The sequence below is a fragment of the Nicotiana tabacum genome, chromosome 10 (assembly GCF_000715075.1).
Source record: "Nicotiana tabacum cultivar K326 chromosome 10, ASM71507v2, whole genome shotgun sequence".
NCBI lineage: Eukaryota > Viridiplantae > Streptophyta > Magnoliopsida > Solanales > Solanaceae > Nicotiana > Nicotiana tabacum.
Window position 1 is genome coordinate 31,156,457 of NC_134089.1, and position 20,632 is coordinate 31,177,088.

The 20,632-nt window shown below is 33.1% G+C and overlaps 2 protein-coding genes across 2 annotated transcripts; both read right to left on the bottom strand.

Annotated features, from left to right (window-relative positions):
* Positions 1–1,679: 1,679 nt before the first annotated feature.
* On the bottom strand, positions 1,680–6,595 carry LOC107803800 (uncharacterized). Its single transcript, XM_016627585.2, has 2 exons — positions 5,500–6,595; positions 1,680–2,186 (listed from the first exon to the last, which is right to left on the bottom strand). Exons 1-2 carry the CDS (start codon positions 5,961–5,963, stop codon positions 1,946–1,948), a joined length of 705 nt encoding a protein of 234 aa, XP_016483071.1. The 5' UTR covers positions 5,964–6,595; the 3' UTR covers positions 1,680–1,945.
* A 7,146-nt stretch (positions 6,596–13,741) lies between these two features.
* On the bottom strand, positions 13,742–18,332 carry LOC107803799 (transcription factor MYB1-like). Its single transcript, XM_016627584.2, has 2 exons — positions 17,849–18,332; positions 13,742–14,973 (listed from the first exon to the last, which is right to left on the bottom strand). The coding sequence occupies exons 1-2, from the start codon at positions 18,168–18,170 to the stop codon at positions 14,201–14,203; spliced, it is 1,095 nt and encodes a 364-aa protein (XP_016483070.1). The 5' UTR covers positions 18,171–18,332; the 3' UTR covers positions 13,742–14,200.
* Positions 18,333–20,632: the final 2,300 nt, after the last annotated feature.

Here is a 20,632-nt window from a genome sequence, read left to right on the forward strand (position 1 = left end):
AATGTCCCAACCGTATAAGGTAGACAACAATCACTATTGGTGAACAATACTATCACTATTAATGAATAGTACTTCACTATTGTGAATAGTATTAATATTGATGATCAATAGTGTCGCACTCTGCACCAATACTATACTTTTCTACCAAATTACACTGTTGTGCTCTGATACCAATTTTTGGAAAGTGTGTCCGGCTAATAGAAAAGAAAAAATATATTTAAAAGAGAAAAATAATAAATCACAAGATAAGACAAAACAAGAATTACGTGGTTCAGTAATTTTTGTCTACTCCACGGTCACATAGAGAACAACTCTTTATTAATTGAAGAGAAAGAACAAGATGAGGGATGAATTACAACTGAGAAGGGGATGTTTATTCATAACACCGCGATTATAAACCAATTTAATTCATTCATATTTTGTAGCCTTTTCACTATGACTTCCTTTCTTTATTTGTCTTTTTTCACACATCTTTTTCTTCTCTTTTCATTTATTTCTTCACTTTTTCACTTTTGTTTCGTCTTCTCTTTTCTTTCTTTTACAAACAACAGAGTTTGCTCCCATAAGTAAAGTCCTTAAAGATTAAGAAAATATTTTGAACTGTAATAAGAAGGGACCAAAGTTACACTGTAGCTCAGAGAACATTGTTTAACATTTACTCTTTGGATAGACAAATTTGGGAAAGAAAAAAAATGTGTCATTTGATAAGTTTAGATCCTGATTTACTAAGTCCATAATATTTTACTTTTAAAATCTTGAATAATTGAGATGAAATCACTTTATAATTAAAATCTCTCCAAAAGGATGAAATGACATTTACTTCTAGAAAAAGGTATATTAAATCATATGGGAAACTAACAAAAAGTCTTAGGACCCGTTTGTTCATAAAAAAATTCTTTCCGATTTTTTTTTTCAAAAATATGTTTGTCCAAAAAAAATTGCAACTTTGAAAAAATTTCGAAAATAAGTTTTTCAAAATTTTTAATTTTTTTTCTCTCTCACAAAGCTGCAACATTTTTTCAAATAAAATATATGTCCAAATATAATTACAGATTTTAAATACTCCATTTTTCAACTTAACTCCAAATACTACTTTTTTAAAAAAATTACAATTTTTATGTCGAAACGCCTACTTAGAATGTTGTGTATGAGAAATGAGGATTTACAATTGGATTGCAGGTTGAACTGTGTTAACTATTTATAATAAAGTTTTAAATAAGTACTTTTAAAGTCAGTTTGGTTTGATTTTTTCAATTATCTTTTTTACTTAAAACCAAAACCAAACCAAATTTGGTCGGTTTCTAAAATTTAAAACCAAAATTAAATCAAACCAAAATATTATCGTTTTTTTTTGTGTCGATTTGATTCGGTTTTCGGGACACCGAATATATAAAACCAAAAATATCCTCAGAAATTCTTGAATTTATGCTAGGTAAACCATGCATGTACTCTACAAACTAAGTACAAATGGATCTATTTAGTGCACAGATAACTGCAAATGGAACTCCAAGCTGGAATTCAATCTAAATCTTGAACTAGTTTTCTCAACTTCAGATTCATTTAGAACTCCTCTTACTTGTTTGTTTGTTATTAACCCCACTTCTCAAAAATCAAACAAGAACTGGGCATAAAGAAAATGCAGGAATCAACTACCTAAATTTGTATCAAAAGGGGTTCAGTTTAAACTTGGAACATAACAAACTAAAACAACTGCTGGCATTTTCATGAGATCGAAGGGCAATATAGTAAATAAATCGACGATGACACACTTACAAATTGATTTCTAAATCTAGGTGCAGACAGATGAAATATTGCCCTGCAGGTAGATATATTGCCAAAGCTAGTCGTAAAAACGTGTTAAACATTTCTTATTACCACCATAAGCCTTCACTTGCCTTTACTGCCTTGGAATTTCATGGGGCACATGAACTTTTTACTACACTATCTATGATGGGATGTTAAAATGGAAGAGCCAAGAGATGACAAACGCGAATACCATACAAGCTAAGAGGAAATTCAAGAACCGATGGCCATTCAAACAAGTTCGAGTTTCTGAAGTGGCTGAGGATACTGGTGCAGATGCTGCATTTGTAGCCAACGCATTGGATTCATTTGTTTGCTGTGCTGACTCAACATCATTTGGACCAACAACATTGCGCGCAATAGAACAGCATATTTCACAAGTCCTGAGCAAACAACTTCAAATGTTTAAAAAGAGCCAGAACATAACTAGTAGTATTACAAATTCAATAAAAGAGGATATACTTATCAAAAGGAACCAGTAGAATAATAGTAAAAATTGTTTGATCGAGTTATCACACTGAGGAAAAAATGAAACCGAGTCGGAATATCTCAAAGAACAAAAGTGATAAGGATTCTAGTGTCACGCAGAAGAATAAAGATGCAAGCACATAAATAAGGGCTATGCCCGAATTGAATGAATGCCGAGCTATTTTGTCAGAAGACACCAATCTGTTAGAACATAAAAGAACTAAATTTGAAAACCTAGGACTATGACAAGATAATGGTGTCCTGTCCAAGTTTGTAGGACTTCTACGTTTTCAACTGGACATCTGTTAGTATAACTGAGATACATTTGCGTCCTAACCTAGCTATTTTGGCAGGAGCAGAAGTTTAAGGCTTAAGCTGTCATTTCTCATGATGGTGGAATTACCTATCAAGTTCCTTGTGTGACTTAGTTTCCTTAGACTACTGAAAGTTGAGAGTTAGTACCTTCTGCCAAAAGACATAATCTACATGTGGTTTACATGAACCAGTCAAAAAGTTGATCAGATAGATTACTGGGATGCATTTATCAGACAATTCATTTTGCCACTGAAAGAAAAAAACTATAACAAACAGGTCGAGAGTCAAATACAGATTAGTAATATGCAACCATACTGAGGGGTGACAAGAAAAACAACACTATAAGAACAAAACAAATTAACCCTTATGAAAAAGAGTGTCTATCGGTCATAAGAGAAGGCAATGGTGCTATCATGTGGAATTGGACAGATCTCCAGAGATATTCTCTGTAAGTTGATCTCTTCTTTTTTTTTTTTTTTTGGTGGGGGGGGGGGGGGGAGTGCGCTTGGAATCTAAGCCGAGACATTTCTGACTTATGCAAGTTGTGGTACAAATTACAAGGTAAGGAAACATAATGCAGCTCCTCCAGTGTCAATCAGCAGTAGAGAATACTAAATATCAATATACTACATATGTAGATTTCACATAGGACGAATATTTATGTATGTTAGTATGTACATACATACTTAAATGCACCTATGACCCCTTCAGAAATATCATATTGCCGTCAGATCTCACTGCACAGATCTATCAGTAATTAATCAACAACAACAGCAAGAAGCCCAGTAATTAATCAGCCGTATGAAATGAGAAAATTACAAAAGCTACAAGGAAACCATGAAATGAAGTCACTAAACTGTAATGGCACAATTGAATGTATGACAGATTTTACACTTTTGGTTTTGGTGATTGGCATTACCACAGCAGTCTGTAGGAATAATGAACATTGGATTCCTGGCTTCATAGTTGAATAATGATCAAACATAAACAGAAAATTATTCAAGAGATACTGATATTCTCTGTATACTGATATTCAATCTCGTTGCCAATATGATATATCCAAGATGTCCAAAAAAATGTAGCCTTATCTTCAAAAGTAGCATCTCTCCAGGGGAAAGCAAACAAGCTATTCATTATGCACGAAAGGGGTCAGCTATTCCTAATTGGAGACGAAAAGCATGGATTATTGTGTTTAACATGAGTGCTACTTCTCTGTCAGTTGTTCAGATCCTCCAACTCCCCTTCCCAGCGCGCGCACACACACAGAGCTTCTAACTTTTAATAACACCTTACTATTTTCTGTTATAGATTGCATATGAATCTGGATTCTTCAGGAAGCAAATCAAAATTCAGTTTTATAGATTCCAACAATAAAATTTCAATCTTGTAAATGTGCTATCTGAATTTGGACAACGAACTGCTACGTTGTTGTGGACATCCTTTCAATTACTTGGTAGTTATCAGAGCAAAAGGACGAATTTAAGTAGGAAAGAGGCCTAGACTGCATTTGAATCAAGCAAGCGTTAGATATGCATCTGGTGCATCTTTTGTAATCCATTGGTCTGTCATCTACTGGTATTACTTTGGGATAGCCGCATAAATTCAATATTCTTTATTTTTATTTTTAAAAACAATCTATAAAAATACAATTCTCTTGACATTCACCACATGATGTTACAATACTCCTTTCCACTATTTTTTCATAGAATTTCCAGTTTCTAAATTTCTCTGTCTTCTTTAAACCTTGAAACTTTGGCAGCTATAATTTTCAAATCATTTCCTTTCCAATGAGATCACACATTTGTTCAGTGAGTACCAATAACGCGTATCGCTAGTATGCACATCTTAAAACATCAAACGACTCATTGATGAAAGCTTCTATATGAAAATGACACTAGAATCTTGACTGTGTACGCATTACAAGTCACTATCAGAGACTCGATAATCAAAGTAAAGATCTGCTGTCTAAGTAATAGAATATGCAGAGTGGAGGACAGCAAAATATTATCTTTTGAGGGGGAAAAATTAGAAGTAATTACTTTATCCACTAAGGTCAAATCTCCACTTTGCTAAAGAAAAGTGACTGTTAAATATCAGGAAGAGCTTAGAGACTAAAGATTAATTAAAAGCCATGGTAGTATGATGAATTGTCGGTGTAATTAGATAGCCTAATTCTTTTCAAAAAGTAATTAAAGAGCTTAATTATACTTGTCAAGCTACCATTGCTTTAGTCTCTCACTATTCATTTTATTTATTCCCTTCAGATTCTTTAATTAACCTTTTTTTTCCTTTTCCAATAAAATACATCATGCTATCTCTTTCCCAAGAGAACAAATATCACAAAAACCAAACTTTTACGTTACCCTACCAAAAAAAGGTTATTCTGACAGATCATGTACTGTCCATTTTAAATAAAAAATCAAACAAACAGAAGTATCACCAAATCATTTCCACTCCAAAGTGCTAAGGAATCTAGCACAAAGCCAAGCCATAGAAGGAAATATGCAGAGTAATTACACTTAGAAAACCAGTAAATTAAACAATAATTTGTTTCCAGATGGTAACATTACTACTTAATCATCCAGATTAATCACATAGGCAATCTAGAACAACAATAACAAATTCTCACAAGTGGGGTCGAGAAGGGTGGTATATACGGTATGTACGTAGTCTTTACCCTTAACTTATGAATGTAAAGTAATAGACTACCCTTAACTTATGAATGTAAAGTAATGTTTCCGGAAGACACTCAATAAAACAAAATCACAACAACCGTTATGACAAAAAACTACGGAAAACATCAAAATTAAAGGGAAAACTAAATAGTAACAACAACCAGAAAAATTAAAACGAAGCAAAGGAAACATCAAAATTCAAAGACCATGGCATTAAATTAAAGGGAAAAATACTTACTTATTTCCTTTGATTTTGAACCAAGCCTCAGCACAATGCTTATGTGCAGCAGCCAAATCATCTTTACAAGAACATCCTAATTCTATAGCAACACCAGACTCAGGACCAGAACTCAACAAACTCAAATGACAAATCCTACAATCTCTTTCAATTTTCCCCACATGCAACTTGGTTTCACCAACTCCATTTTCTAAGTCCACTGAACAATCATCAGACTCAGCCACAGATGATACTCTCCTTGACTCAGGACCTATCTCAGACTCAGTAGCACAAGCAAAGCTATAATCATCATAATTTGAACCATCAGCTGTTGAATAAAACTGAGAATAACACGAACCGTCATCAGCATCGGAGAAACAGACACTACCCTCTTCACTACTACCACTGCCGGAGCACCGGCGACTGTGTCCACCGGCGCGGGCACCGGCCTCTAAATCCACATTACACATATCTACTCTTGCCATTTCAACAACCCCACAATCAAGAAAATAGTTTATTCAGGTAAAAGATACCATGAACACTTTCAAAATTGAAACTTTGGATGATTTCAACTACCAAGATTCAATTTTTAACTACCCATTAACAAGAAAATGCTTTTCCAAGCAAAAAGATAGCTTTAAAACCATCAAAATTGAAACTTTGGAGGATTTCAACTTCCAAGATTCAATTTTCTCCCCATTTTAACAAGAAAATACTTTTCTCAGAAAAAAAAATTGCATTACAACTTTCAAAATGGGAACTTTGGAAGATTTAACCACCAAGATTCAATTCTTTAGCCATTTTAACAACCCATAAACAAGAAATACTTTTCTCAGCAAAAAGATAGCATTAAAACATTAAAAATTGAAACTTTGGAGGATTTCAACTTCCAAAATTCAAAAAAAAAGAAAAAAAAATTAACACACACTAGTGGTGCATGAGTTAAGTGGCCGAATTCTGGCTCTATTAATATGAAAGTTTTAAGGAAGTGGGGTGATGGATTAGGTGACCCATTTAACACCCCATTTCTAAAATTTAGCACCAAAGCAAAAGAAAGGAGAGAGAGAGTTACTAAATTTTGTTTTTTAAGTGTATGGAAAGAGAGAGACAGCAGGGTTTAAGGAGGAAAAGAACAAGAACGTAAAAGCGAGAGAGGGGCTCATGGTTCTGTTAGAGTAGCTGTGTGACAGACTTTGGAAGGCAGGGCCCACCTTTTTCTTTTTTTTTAAAAGTTTAAGTTATATATTCTGTTTTGTGCCCAAAAAGACAAAATTAAAGTTTTACACCACCCAAAAAAATCTAATATGTAATTTTTCCTTAAAATATAGGATTTATAATTAAAACTAAGATCAATTATGTAATACTCCCTCCTTCTCAATTTATGTGAGCATATTTGACTGGACACGAAATTTAAAAATAAAAAGAGAAGACTTTTGAATTTATGGTATAAAATGAGACGCATATATTTTGTATGACTATAAATCATTGCATAAAGGTAAATTATTTCTAAATAGGTAAAGAGTTGGCATGAACTAAAAATGAAATAAATTCACATAAATTGAAACAGAGGAAGTATAACATATAAGAAAAACTTGATGTTGAATTTTTTTAACATTAACAAAGCATATAATTTAAATTTATTTTTTATAACCATTTTGCATTGGGTATTTATCGACTAAATCAATTCAAATTCGTTTTATATAAAGTGTTTTCTACTCGAAATTTCTTTATTTACAAAATCAGAAATCACTAATTATTGGTGAAAGAATATCATACATTTTTACATTCCTATCTCATACAGTAAAATGTATTACCCTCCATGCGTAACTTTTAATATAATTACCTTCTATATATCTTATTACCATTTATGTTCCATTTTTAAGATTTTAATGGTATTAATTAGTCTCTTAATTTTACTCAACTGTATATTCTCATTCCCCCAAGTTTCTCTCTCCAAATCCCACCACCTCACTCACGTATCCAACCACACCCCACGATTTCCTCTTCAATCACCCACGATTTTCTCTTTTAAAACCATCGAAAATTTGTAACCCCTCCATCATTGACAACCATTAAAAAGCTTTGAAGCTTTGAATTCGAATTTGGGTTTTCAAAAGACATTGTTTGTTTGGATATTGGATGTTGTTGCAAAGAAATGAGAATTCTCCCTACGTCTCTCTCTATCTCTTAATCCCAAATTTCAGTAATATAAGAGGAGAGGAAAAAAGAGCAGCAATTCCACCATTGACAGCTATTAAAAAGCTTTGAAGCTTTGAATTCGAATTTGGGTTTTCAAAAATTATTATTTATTTGGATTGGGTGTTGTTGCAAATAATTGAGAATATGATTTGGAGTTTATATCTCAATTTTAAGGGATTTTGGTGAAGATTAGACTTGGTTTTGGCTGAATTTCAGACTGAAACTCGAAGATGAAGAAGAAGAAGACGTGACATACATTATATTAAAGAAATTGTAGAAAAATTGTATTCTGTTGTTTATTTTTTTTCTTTTATTCATTTAACTATTGTATGAAAGTTGAACAACATTGTAAAAAAGTTGTATTTAAGTGGTATTATATTGTAGTTGTATATAACTTAGTAGAAATAATGTACGAAAATTATAGATAATTTGTAGATAAGTTGTATAATATATAATTAGTTGTATGAAATTTATTTTTACTATGTATAAATCAAATACAAAATATACAAAAGACCTATTGTATAATTTTTGTATAAAATTTGTATTTAAGTTGTATGTTATTGTAGTTGTATTTAACTGGGTGGAATAATGTGTGAAAGTTGTAGAAAATTGTCGATAAGTTGTATTCCTCTATAACAGGAGATGTTAGCATATCAAGTAACTTTAGTGTTCCAGACGAATCTGCATGAAAATAAAGATAAATTCTGTTATGAACAGTTTGTAGAAATTTTGTAGATAATTTGTAGAAACATTGAAATTCTGTATTTTCATATTAATTTTTCAAATAATATGTAGTTTTATTGTAGAATAAATGTAGAAATTTTGTAGATATTGTGAAAATCCATACTGATATATATATATATATTTATATATTTACTCTGACATGTAGTTTATTTATAGATAAAATGTAGATAAAGTGTAGGACATTTATATACAACCAGAATTTGATATAAAATGTAACAGCACAAACATGCAACTGTGTTCTCATTGGTGATATTCAATTCCATATTGAAATCGTGAACAGTTATACACAACGGATATGATCCTAAGTTTTTGTTTTCCTTTTTCGTCTCTATGTATACACGAACACCTATATCGTTCCTAATTTTCATTGGCGGACAATGCTCGTTGATAATGTATTTGATTTCTATAATTTTTTCGGATATATACAACTATAATATAATACCACTTAAATACAATTTTTTTACAATGTTGTTCAACTTTCGTACAATAGTTAAATGAATAAAAGAAAAATAAATAAACAACAGAATATAATTTTTCTACAATTTCTGCAATATAATGTATGTCATGTCTTCTTCTTCTTCTTCTTCTTCTTCTTCTTCTTCTTCTTCTTCTTCTTCATCTTCGAGTTTCATTCAGCCAAAACCAAGTCTAATCTTCACCAAAACCCCTCAAAATTGAGATATAAACTCCAAACTATATTCCCAATTATTTGCAACAACACCCAATCCAAACAAATAATAATTTTTAAAAACCCAAATTCGAATTCAAAGTTTCAAAGCTTTTAATGGCTTTCAATGGTGGAATTGCTGCTCTCTTTTCCTTTCCTCTTATATTACTGAAATTTGGGATTGAGAGATAGAGAGAGACGTAGAGAGAATTCTCAATTCTTTGCAACAACATCCAATCCAAACAAACAAGGTCTTTTGAAAACTCAAATTCGAATTCAAAGCTTCAAAGCTTTTTAATGGTTGTCAATGATGGAGGGGTTACAGATTTTCACTGATTTTAGAAGAGAAAATCGTGGGTGATTGAAGAGGAAATCGTGGGTGATTGAAGAGGAAATCGTGGGGTGTGGTTTGATACGTGAGTGAGGTGGTGGGATTTGGAGAGAGAAACTTGGGGGAGTGGGAATATTTAATTCCCCAATATTAGTGCGCCTAAATAAGGAAGCATACAGCTACAATGATTCCTTATTTAATAAATTGTCTATATTTTGTAGAAATATTATTAGTATGGCGGGTAATATGCAAATTATGAATATATTTGGTAATATAGTTTCGTATATGCTATGTAAACTAAAATTTTCCTTCTACCTTTGATGTGTGGCCCACATTTAAGATATGATATGATTGTACTGTAGTGGGTGAAGTAAGAAGTATCTTGCTGTTTCAAGGAGTACCTTCACCAAATGATCTGAACCGTTCATTCCAGGCTTGGACAAAGGTCTCTGTTTTTCTTTTTTAACTTTTTTTTTTTGTGGAGAAAAATTGAAAATTGAAAATAAAAATCTATGATGGATTCTTTGGTTTTCTTTTTTTCTTCCTTTTTTTTTACTTTTCTAGTTTTTCGCTCCTATATTTTGTGCCCGTGGTGAAAATGATTGTGGTTGGTGTAATCGTGTAAGCAAAATTATAAGCATTCGAGTATTGGTTCCTTTCCCCTCTTTTTTACTTTTTTTTTTCTCCATATCTCTTTGGAGTTGGTGAATGGAGCAAATGGCAATGATAATTTGACAAAATGATGGCCACTTTTTATGTGTTATTTGTTGAAATTGATATGAAACCAAGGAAAAAAAAAATCTACCCCATCTTTTTTCTTCCCTCTCACTGTATTTGTAGAGTAACTTTTACCTAAAAAGATGGTTAAAGAGAAGTTTGTTAAGCGTCTGTAATTTTCCTTTTATTATCATTGAATTGAATATATCTTAGTTTGATATTACTTGGAAGTTCACCTTTTCCAGGTATTGTATTGTCTTATTTGCAATCTTTAATATTTACAAAAACAAATTATAGACTAATATTTAACGTCCGTGTTCTTCATTAATCTGACAATAGGGTCATTATTTTATCTCTTGTAGTATTCTTTAATTTATTATGTTTTACGTTTGGGAAGTATTGGCTTGTCATTTACCACAGAAGAGAAGTAAACAACAATTAGTTTATTAGTACTAATTAAGAAAGTAAGTGCCGCTTATATGGCAAGTTTCTAATTTTGTGGTGGAGTTGCTTTTCCATTAGTTTATTTAGTTACAATAGCATAGACTTGTAAAGTCTTCAAAGACTCAACTGACGACTCCCAAACCAAAATTTACGTCAAAGTTTTGTCTGATAAAGTAAGAGAATGAAATTTCCACTGAAAACAGGAGTTATTTTTCCAACTAATATAACACATTATGTTGCCAACCTTAACAAATATTCTGTTAATAATCTTAATTGTCCTTTTGCTTCCACCTAATTGTCTTGTTATAGTTCTTGGCATTTGATATCTATTGCACTAAGGGGTTCATTCGAATCCTCATTGACAGAAAATTACATTTTCTATACAAGGTTAAAATTAATTTTTTATGAATATATAATAAATATTGATTCCCTTTAACTTTTCGTACGTTTATTTCTTTATATTTTTATTTTTCTTTGTAAATTTTTTGGCTCCGCCACTTATTGTTTGTTCAAATATGGGTCAAAAGGAGAAGAGTGTGTTGAATGGAACCTTAACCCTAGAAACAAGTTAAGAACTCTATTGATGAACTCTCACTTAATCTTGAAGCTTTTAAATTTTTATAAATTATATTTTTTTTCCTTTTTGCTTTAATTAAAGTAGGAAACAAGTTTGGATTCCTCACTCTTAACTACTAAAGGTCTTTCGAGTCCAGTTTGAAAATGAAATGTTTTATTTTTTTAGAGGCTTATCTCTATTGCGAAAACTTGAATTAATTGCATCAACATGAATGCCTAAAAACATGCTCTAACAAAAATGAAGGACCGTTTGTCTATAAATTTTTTTTTGAAAATGTTTGATTGTTTTTTCCAAAACCGTGTCTGTTCATGAAATTTTGAATTTTTTTCGAAAATGAGTTTTTTTTCAAAATTTTCAGAATTTTTTGTTTCCCCACTCACAAAAATACAATATTTTTTAAAGCGTATCTAAATATAATTTCAAATTCTAAATACCATTTTCAACTTAGCTTCAAATACTATTTTTTTTTTCCATTAAAAAAATTAAAATTTTTATGTCCAAACGCCGGCTAAGGAAAAGGCACTAAGAAAATTACAGGACAAATAAGAAGAGGAAAAAAAGGATGTGTAGAGAGGAGTAGCAGCAGAGAAAAAAACAGTGAAATAAGAGAGGAGAAAAGGGAGCAGGGTCTTCGGATTGACGTTTGTTTGTTTGTTTGTTCGCATATGGCCTTTGCGTGATAAGTAGGAAAAGCTGAAACTACTCTCAATTCCACGCCTCTTGGTTTCCACCAAAACTTGAATCATAGTAATAGAATTGTTATTTTTCCTCATTCTCCCTAACGATAAGGGAAAGAAATTTGTCACTATGAAATTTCTACTACATTATTTAGAGAAATGGTTTGGGAGTAAATTATTTTCTTTATTGTTTTTGTTTTTCATTCGGTGTTTGATACTTTTGGGTCTAACTAATGCAAATTTGCGCCGAAAAATTCCACTTTGGAGGTTAAACAATCTCTACTAAAGGCGACTCTATTTCCAATGAGGCTTGATTAAAGATGAAATCGTATTTATCATCGGATTTTACTTTCCACTTTTGCTGTTGATAGTTGTTGAACTACTAAAGTTGCCAAAAATTGTTTACTTGACTAACCATTTCATTTAAGAATTTTCTTCAGTTCAGCTCCAAAATAAATTCATGAAGAAGTATTAGGAAATTCGCATGAAATATCATAGGTGTTTAACCAAAAATTACTTGTTTACCTGGTGTCCCTTTGTCTAGGAGGATCCACTGTTTTGATGCCGGGTTTATTTGAATTCAATACTTCGTTTAATTTATCAGTAAAAATAACTAACATTGCAACAAAAAGGAGTAGTAGATATGAACACATATTTTTAAAAACTATAATGAATTTATGCGAAGAATCTTAAAGGTTGAAATTGTACGGTTTAAATGTTGGATCCATCTCTATCCTTCCGGGGTTCATGACCAATTTGTTGTTGGTATTGTTTGCTATGAAGTTAAAAATGGATCTCAAAATTATGCATGCAGAGGCCAATTCCACCAAGACAGGTTCAAAATCTCTAGTCATCGAACTCAGAATGTATGTGGATATTAGTAGTTTTCTATATATATATATATATATATATATATATATATATATATATATACACTTTTTTGTATCTTATATATATACTTCGAGTCAAAAGCAGTGAATACGGCATAGTGACAATAATTTAGATGCATCAGTGCCAGTTGATGACTTACTCCGGGGGATATATGAAGATGAAATCTAGCATGGTACCCAGTCTATAGCCGTTATCCATCACTTTCACATATCCAAATGTGAGTCAAAAGGCAAAAAATGATAGGATCTGGAGAAAGAATAATACAGCAGAGAGATTTCTTTTGCTTTCATGGTACCAGTAGATCTCTGTGTTTCTGTGGTGGTTAAAGAGGAGCCAGTACACCAGATTCTTCCAATCCTTTTCATCTCTCTCTCTCTTTTTTAGTTCTGCTTTTCTTCTGTCTCTAATCTTTTATTGCTTTCACAATGGCTGTCTGCTACCAACTACTAATATTTCTCCTACACAAAGTACCTCCTTTCACAAGGGCTGTCTAGCTACTCTCTTTTTTCTCCTTTGCCTAGTGCTTTTGTTAGTCTTTGCAATAAAGAATTATCACTTGTGCTCGGACTCTCTGAAAATATCGATGGCCAAAAATAGTATTCTTTTTAGGATCCAATAAGCAGCAGCTGTCTTGGAAAATCCGCACAATATAGCTTTCTCAGACCTATTCTGGCTTAATTCACATAATACTTGGATAACCAATTCTATCATTGTATTGAGATCTCCTTTTTGCAATAATAATTGCATTAACATTAAATTTTAAGTGCTAATGCAGCAAGTTTCCAGCAACAAGAATCTATAATCTACATAAAATGGCACTCTGAAGTTCCAATAATTGGAAGACCAATGTCCCTACAGGACTAGCTACAAAAGCAGAAATGTACAAACAAAAGAAACTAATCAGAATTCCGGAGAGGAAGTAGCCATTTTCCAAAAGTGAGAAGATTCACTCATTTCTGAGATTTGAAGTTCATACAAAATCACCCCATAAAGTAAAACAATGTAGAGGACATGATGTTTAAGATGCTTTACCAGAAGCTGATGAAATACAAGAATTTACTATCTGGCTCTTTTGTTATGCCATCCCAACCAGGCATACAAGGAATAAGGAACCATACACTCCTAAGATCTTTTCAATCATTGTTGTTAACTTACAACATATTACTTTCAAATAATACTATTCAAGAAATTGAGTTCATCGAACTAGGTTAAGAAAACGTCTCCAACACCTCTCATAAATGAAGGCCTAAGGGAAAATAAATCATATACACCCTTTTCAACCAGAGTTCACTTTCTAAACTAACTCAATCAGACATCCAGCTTCTTCTCTTTATCCTAGACTTCAAATAAGAATTCACTTAAATCAACTCAGCCTCAAAATCTTTTTTATTCACGGTAGCTGTCCCCTACTTGTCTCTGACACAAGATATATCATCATTTCCATAATAAATTTGTATGGTTACTCATTTGAAAGATTAGAATGGTCTGCTTGTCAAGTGAGAGGTACCACACGTTCCCCTGGTTGCTGGATTGAATATAACCTCGATGCTGCTGTTTTCCAACCCACTTTTACACCAAGCAACATTACTTATCTCTGTGGCTAATGTGGCCAACTCATGGCTTGAGAAGGATGGAGCCTCAGTGTAGTCAATAAACTCAGGTCCCAACAGTGAACTTCTGTTATTTTCCAGACTGGCATTGCCACAACAGCCATGGCCACACTGGTGAGGCACTAATCTGTCAGTGAAAGCTCCTTCAAGCAACTTGCTTACCCCAAGATCCGGCACTTGGATAGGAGTTAGTCTTGGAGTTTGCAGTTGGGTTTCTGGGACATTCATAGAACCATATACGCTAAAAGCACTTATACGAGCTACAGGACGGAAGATAGTAGGAGGATCATGTGCTACATCACTCCGTTGAACTTCTTCGTGACTCTTAGCCTCATAGTGATTATCTTCTTGGTTTTCCTGAGAGCTAACATCTTTTCCTTCTATAGCTTTCGAAGAATTCACATCACCGCATGATTGGGTTTCCTCAGAGGATGCTTTTGATTTTTCTGCACTAACGTCTTCCGGAACATTGCTGGAGTCACTTCTCAACTTACCAAGTTCGGCACAGCGGCGCCTCAAGGTTGAATTCCAATGATTTTTAATTGCATTATCTGTTCTACCTGGCAAAAGCCTTGCAATTGACGCCCATTTGTTCCCATGAACAGCATGGGCCTGAAGGATAATCCGATCTTCTTCATCTGTCAAGAGTCGCAGAATTGTTAGTTCCATTCACCAGCTAGTTGTATTGTATAAACTTGAACAACGATAGTTGCTTCTTAGGATCAGAAGCTATGGGTGAAACAACTGGAAACTAAGAAGTATATCTAGTTTGATGTAGCACATAACCAAATCTTCACATATATGCAGAACTCCACATTTCACAGTAGGTATTTTAGATGCTAAGAGGTTAATTTGTTAACCACGGGAAAGGACCAAGTCCTCAACGCAGCGAAGATGCAACCTCAACACTTCTGCTTTCCCTCCTTTACTTCTCAAACAAATAGGAAAGTAGTCCATGCACTCCCTCTTTTACTTCCCAACCCAACTTAGCATAGGAGAAGTTGTCAATAACCAGCATGTCTCTGTTGGTCGGTATTATTAGCTTCTTGGTAACCCAACATATAATCTTCTAAACTGCAAAATAATCTGATATTTCACAGAGCTATGCTTTCTAGTTAAGAGTCAAAAGAAACACCAATAATTCTTCCATCCAATTTGTGTGACACCATTCGGTTGGGACTAAGGTAGAAAACATTAGAATGATTATTGAAAAGTTAGTTTGCTGAAAAACATCATCTCAAAATTTTAAATGTTAACAGATTAAGTTAAAATCTTAAAATTTGTGAAATTTCCACAGAAAAAGAGTATCAACAGAGGAAGGTTGTCATAAGTAATAGAGGCTGAGAAGAACCAGCAAAGGCATCATAACCTTGTTCACTAATTTGCTGCAACCTATCTGTAGTCAACTTTTAGTCAGTATTATTAGATGTGATCATTTCGATGCTTAGAGCAATAAAGAGATGCGAAGTGAGCGGTCCTCGCTTTGCATGGATGACACAAAGAAATTTTGAAGAAGTGTACGCTTCGGACAATAAGGCGCAAAGCGATACAAGAAGAAATGACCGGTTAATTGAAAATGAAGGCCTTCTGCTATCTCCGTACGAGGATTTCTGAAAGGTGACCTATTCTTAACGATCAGTTGTCTACTTCTCGAGAATGGGAGAAACAGGGTCACGTGGCCAGTCACAGTGGCAAAGATACTTGGACTTGAGTGCAGTCCGATCTGCTAAAACCCCTTGATATATGTCTTACGTGATGAGTATTTTCAGGTTAATAGAGTTTTAAATACATTGAGAGTTGCAATGAGCGCAAACTTTATAATTATCAAGACACAAGGACTAGCTGGGGGTGGAAATACTAGTGCAAGTTCAACCATTTTTTGAGGTTGCACTTTTGCACTTCAGACTATGTCATCATCATTCAGATTTTTCATCATCCTGTCTTTTGATTCAAGATTTGGCTGGCTGGGTCACCAAACACACCCTTGCTTTTCTACTTTAAATTTACAACAGTGCCACTGTTAAAAAGCACCCTGAACTCTTGTGCAAGGAAAAATAGATTACAAGTTAGGATTTTGAGAAGATTTAGACTCGTACTGTTCATATTTAACCACACTAAGTAAAGTTCTAGTTTGTTTACCTTTTAATCACAAAATAATACTGGGTCTTTTATTTTTTCTCGCACTGTAAATATGTTTTTCTTTTTTCCCGCCCTATAAATATGTTGTTGGCTCTATTTCCTTTCTTCTTTGTCCAAAACGTAATCCTGTATAGGAAAAGGATCCAAAAGAATGGAAATAACAGTCTGATTTACATGTCAAAAATGTTTGTGGTGTAGATGATCGCTTGAATGATCCGTGATTTACATGTCAAAAATGTTTGTGGTGTAGATGATCGCTTGAATGATCCATGACTTAAACCTGAAGGCATTTGGACATCGTTAACTTCATCAAGCCCTGAGCCAATCTTCCCTTCAAGGTTGTTCAGCTTATGACTATATAATTTCCCAACCTAAAGGTCATCAGAATATCGAGTGCAGTTAATACCTTCTGTTCAGGATTTTATTGACCTTAAGTTGAAAATTACTTAAATCTTGACACAAATTAAAAATCCGAACTTATTTGAACCAAACATCAATACACTACAAAATCAAAAGGGGAAACTACATTTCACCTAAATACACAACCATGGCCAATACCTTCTCTTCAAGAATCCATTAACATCAGGTCGAAAATCCTAACTTTGCTTGAACTACATTTCGCCAGAACAGTCAACTATGCTTACTATCTTCTGCTCAAGATTCTTCTGACCTCAGATTGAAAGTCCAAAGATTAAGTTTGACCTCCCCCTACAAATCTGAACGACACTCGCACTAAAACCAGTACACTAGAAAATCATAAGTCCAAACAACATTTTACCAGAATACTCAGCTATGGTTAATAACTTCTGTTCAAGACTTTATGTTCAGTATTTTAATTCTATCAGCTTAAAGAATCCAAACTTCCTGACCCAGATTTAAAAAAAAAACACTTTCCTAAGCTTAAGCATCAATGCTGTACCAAAACACATTAGTAGAAACAAGGGAATCAGAAATAAAACCTTTTTACCAAATGATCACAAAAAAACAAACAAACAAAAAAAACAGAAGAACACCAAGTAGAAACTACATTTCACCATAATAACCAACTATGGTGAATATCTTCTGTTCAGTATTTTAATGCCCTCGGGTTAAAAGTCCAAACTTTTCTTGAACTAAACATCAATACACTACTAAACCACAAATGAAAACCACATTTCACCAGATTACCTAACTATACTCAATACCTTCTGTCATAATTTTATCTTGACCACAGATTAAAAATCCAAATTTTGCTTGAACTAAACATCAATGCTGTACAAAAGTCACAAGTAGAAACTAAATTTCCATATAAAAAACAAAACCCTTTTACCAAATGGTTAAACACACAACAAAAGGTTTTTTAAAAAAAAGAAAAACGTGGCAGTTGAAAGTTACCGGAGAAGGGTTTGCGTTTAACAGCAGGGTCAAGCTGATTACACCATCTTAAGCGACACGATTTACCCGATCTACCGGGAATTCCTCGAGCGATCAAACTCCAATTCCTTGCCCCAAAATTACTTACTAAACGACTAAGTATAGCATCTTCTTCAGGTGACCACGGTCCTTTTACGCGGTCTGCTGTTTTCTTTCTATCACTGCTTCCACTTCCATCTTCCAGCATCAACGCTTCCTCGTCGTCTCCGCCAACGCTATCGCCGGCGTCGCCACTTCCGCCGCCGTAATACCCCTCAAGATTTTCCGGGATATTGTTTTCCATTTTTGAAATTTTTTTAGTAGGCAATTTTTTTTTTTTGGTTGAAGGGTGTTTTAAATTTGATGTTTGTTTAGTTTTGAGTACCCGCCTAGTGCAACTGCAAACAGCAGAAAGGTAGGTATAGCGAGCGAGTGAGGACAGCTTGCAGTTTCTCAAGACAAGTTTTTGGGTAACTTCTATTTTTCCTTTTTTATCCTTGTAGTCTAAGGGGTCGTTTGACTCGGTGTATATAAGAATAAATGAATAATACTAAAAGCTTCTAAATTCAACTTATTTTGGGAAGTATTTTTCTCAAAAGTACTAAGGTAGTTTTGGTGAGAACTAGCTTGGTTATTTAATTTGAAAAGTACTTTTGAGTAGCAATTAATGTTTGGCTAAGCTTGTAAAAAGGTGAGAACTAGTTTGTGTTTAACTATTTAATTTGAAAAGTACTTTTGAATAACAATTAATGTTTGGCTAAGCTTGTAAAAAGTTCTTCTAAGCGTATTTTGCTCAAAAGTGCTTTTCAAAAAAGTATTTTTGGAGAGAAGCTAATTTTTTGTGCTTCTTAGAAACTATTTTCGCTTCTCCTCAAAAACACTTTTTTTTCCTTTTAGGATGTGTTTGGTATGACGAAAAATATTTTTCGGAAAATATTTTCCCATTTTTCACTGTTTGGTTGCAAAAAATAGTTCGAAAAAGGTTTTTTTAGATGTTACATTTTCCTGAAATTGGAGGAAAATGACTTCCCTAGAAAAAGTTAGGAAAATATTTTCCAAAAACTCCACTTATCCACACATCTAACCCCAACCCCCGCCCCCTTCTCTCCCCTACCTCACCTCTCCTACCCCCTCTCTCCAAAAATGCTTTTGTTTCAAATTTTATTTTTTTTCCCGTCACCACCCACCCTGCTAACACTCCTACACAATTTTTTTTTATTTTTTTACTTTTTTTTTTGTATTTTCAAATTTCTATTTTTTCGTTTTTCTGCAGCCCCTGCCCCTTCTCCCTACAAAAAAAAATATTTTTTGCTTTTTTTATATCTTCAAATTTTTATTTTTTTTGCACCCCACCCCCAAACCCCTCCCCCCACCCCGAACAAAAAAAGTTCTTTTTTTTTACTTTTTTTTTTGCAATTTTAATTTTTTTTCATTTTTCTACACACCCTCCCCCGCCCCTGCCCCTGCCCCCTCCCCTACCCAGAAAAAAATTTAACATATATTTTAAGTTTTAGTTTTTTCATCTTTCGTTTTACAGGTTCGAAATTTTACAAGTTCCAAAGTTATGAGTTCAGAGGTTTATGTATTTGGAAGTTTACGGATATTTAGAAATTATAAAGTTTACGGGTTCGAAAGTTCGCGATTTCGAAAGTTTAGTGGTTCAGAAGTTTATGAAATTTATGGGTTCGGAAGGTTGTTGGTTCGAAAGTTTATGGCTTCATGTTTATTGTATCTAAATTATTTATGAATACTCTTGAGAAGTTTTTTCCCTTAAATTGCGTACCAAACACCGAAAAATGAGTAAGATTACTACTTATTTTCTAAGAAAATATTTTCTTGGAAAATATTTTTCGTTATACCAAACACATCCTTAAAAGCTTGGTCAAACACTTTAATTTTAGAAAGAAAAAAAAAGCACTTTTGCCTCAAAAGAAGCTTGGCCAAATAGGTTAGTTAAGCTGAGATCAATTATGTTGGGATTAGTTATGCTAAGATTATTTCTTATCGACTATTTGGTTTGGTATACTAAGGGGTCGTTTGGTAGGGTGTATAAAAATAATGCGGAATAAGGTTAGATAGATATTATTTCTTATCTACTATTTGGTGTGATGTATTAAAATTATAATGCATTGCATAATTTTTAAGACAAATAGTTGTTTACAAAAATGTCCTTCATATTCTCTAGCTTTAAGGGACTTTAAGGACAATTTTGTCTTTACCATACTAATACATGCATTAATTGCCTTGGTATTATTAATGCCATGGTTTTCTATGCATTACTTATACATAGGAAAATACCAAGTATGATGTATAACTAATACTTGTATTAGTTATACACAAGTTGAAAAAAGGTATGCACATGTTGAAAGAATGTACCGAACAAGGTATTAGTAATGCATAGAGCTAATGCTTGCATTATTTTTTCTAATACCTCATACCAAACGACCCCTAAAGGTTTTGAAAGGACAGTTATATCATTATATATGCTTATTTATGTATTCAAAATCATGGTTTTGCTAATGCTATATTTTGCTATCTATAAAAATAGTACTGAATACGTGTATAATTAATACATGGTTGAAAAATACTACTAAACAATAGATTAATAATATCAAAACTAATTCATGTAGTATTATTTTCCCTAATACATCAAGTGCCATTGTTCCTTGGTCAAATCCGTATTTTAGTAGGTGTTTGAACAATATTTGATTGAATCGACAGAAAAAAAAGAGATTGTAGTTGATTTGGATATAAATTTCATTGGGG

Coding starts and splice junctions, on each gene's coding strand:
- LOC107803800 (XM_016627585.2), bottom strand. CDS start 5,963: ATGGCAAGAGTAGATATGTGTAATGTGGATTTAGAGGCCGGTGCCCGC. Junction 2,187..5,499: donor TTCAAAATCAAAGGAAATAA/GTAAGTATTTTT, acceptor TTGTTTGCTCAG/GACTTGTGAAATATGCTGTT.
- LOC107803799 (XM_016627584.2), bottom strand. CDS start 18,170: ATGGAAAACAATATCCCGGAAAATCTTGAGGGGTATTACGGCGGCGGA. Junction 14,974..17,848: donor TAAACGCAAACCCTTCTCCG/GTAACTTTCAAC, acceptor GACTCTTGACAG/ATGAAGAAGATCGGATTATC.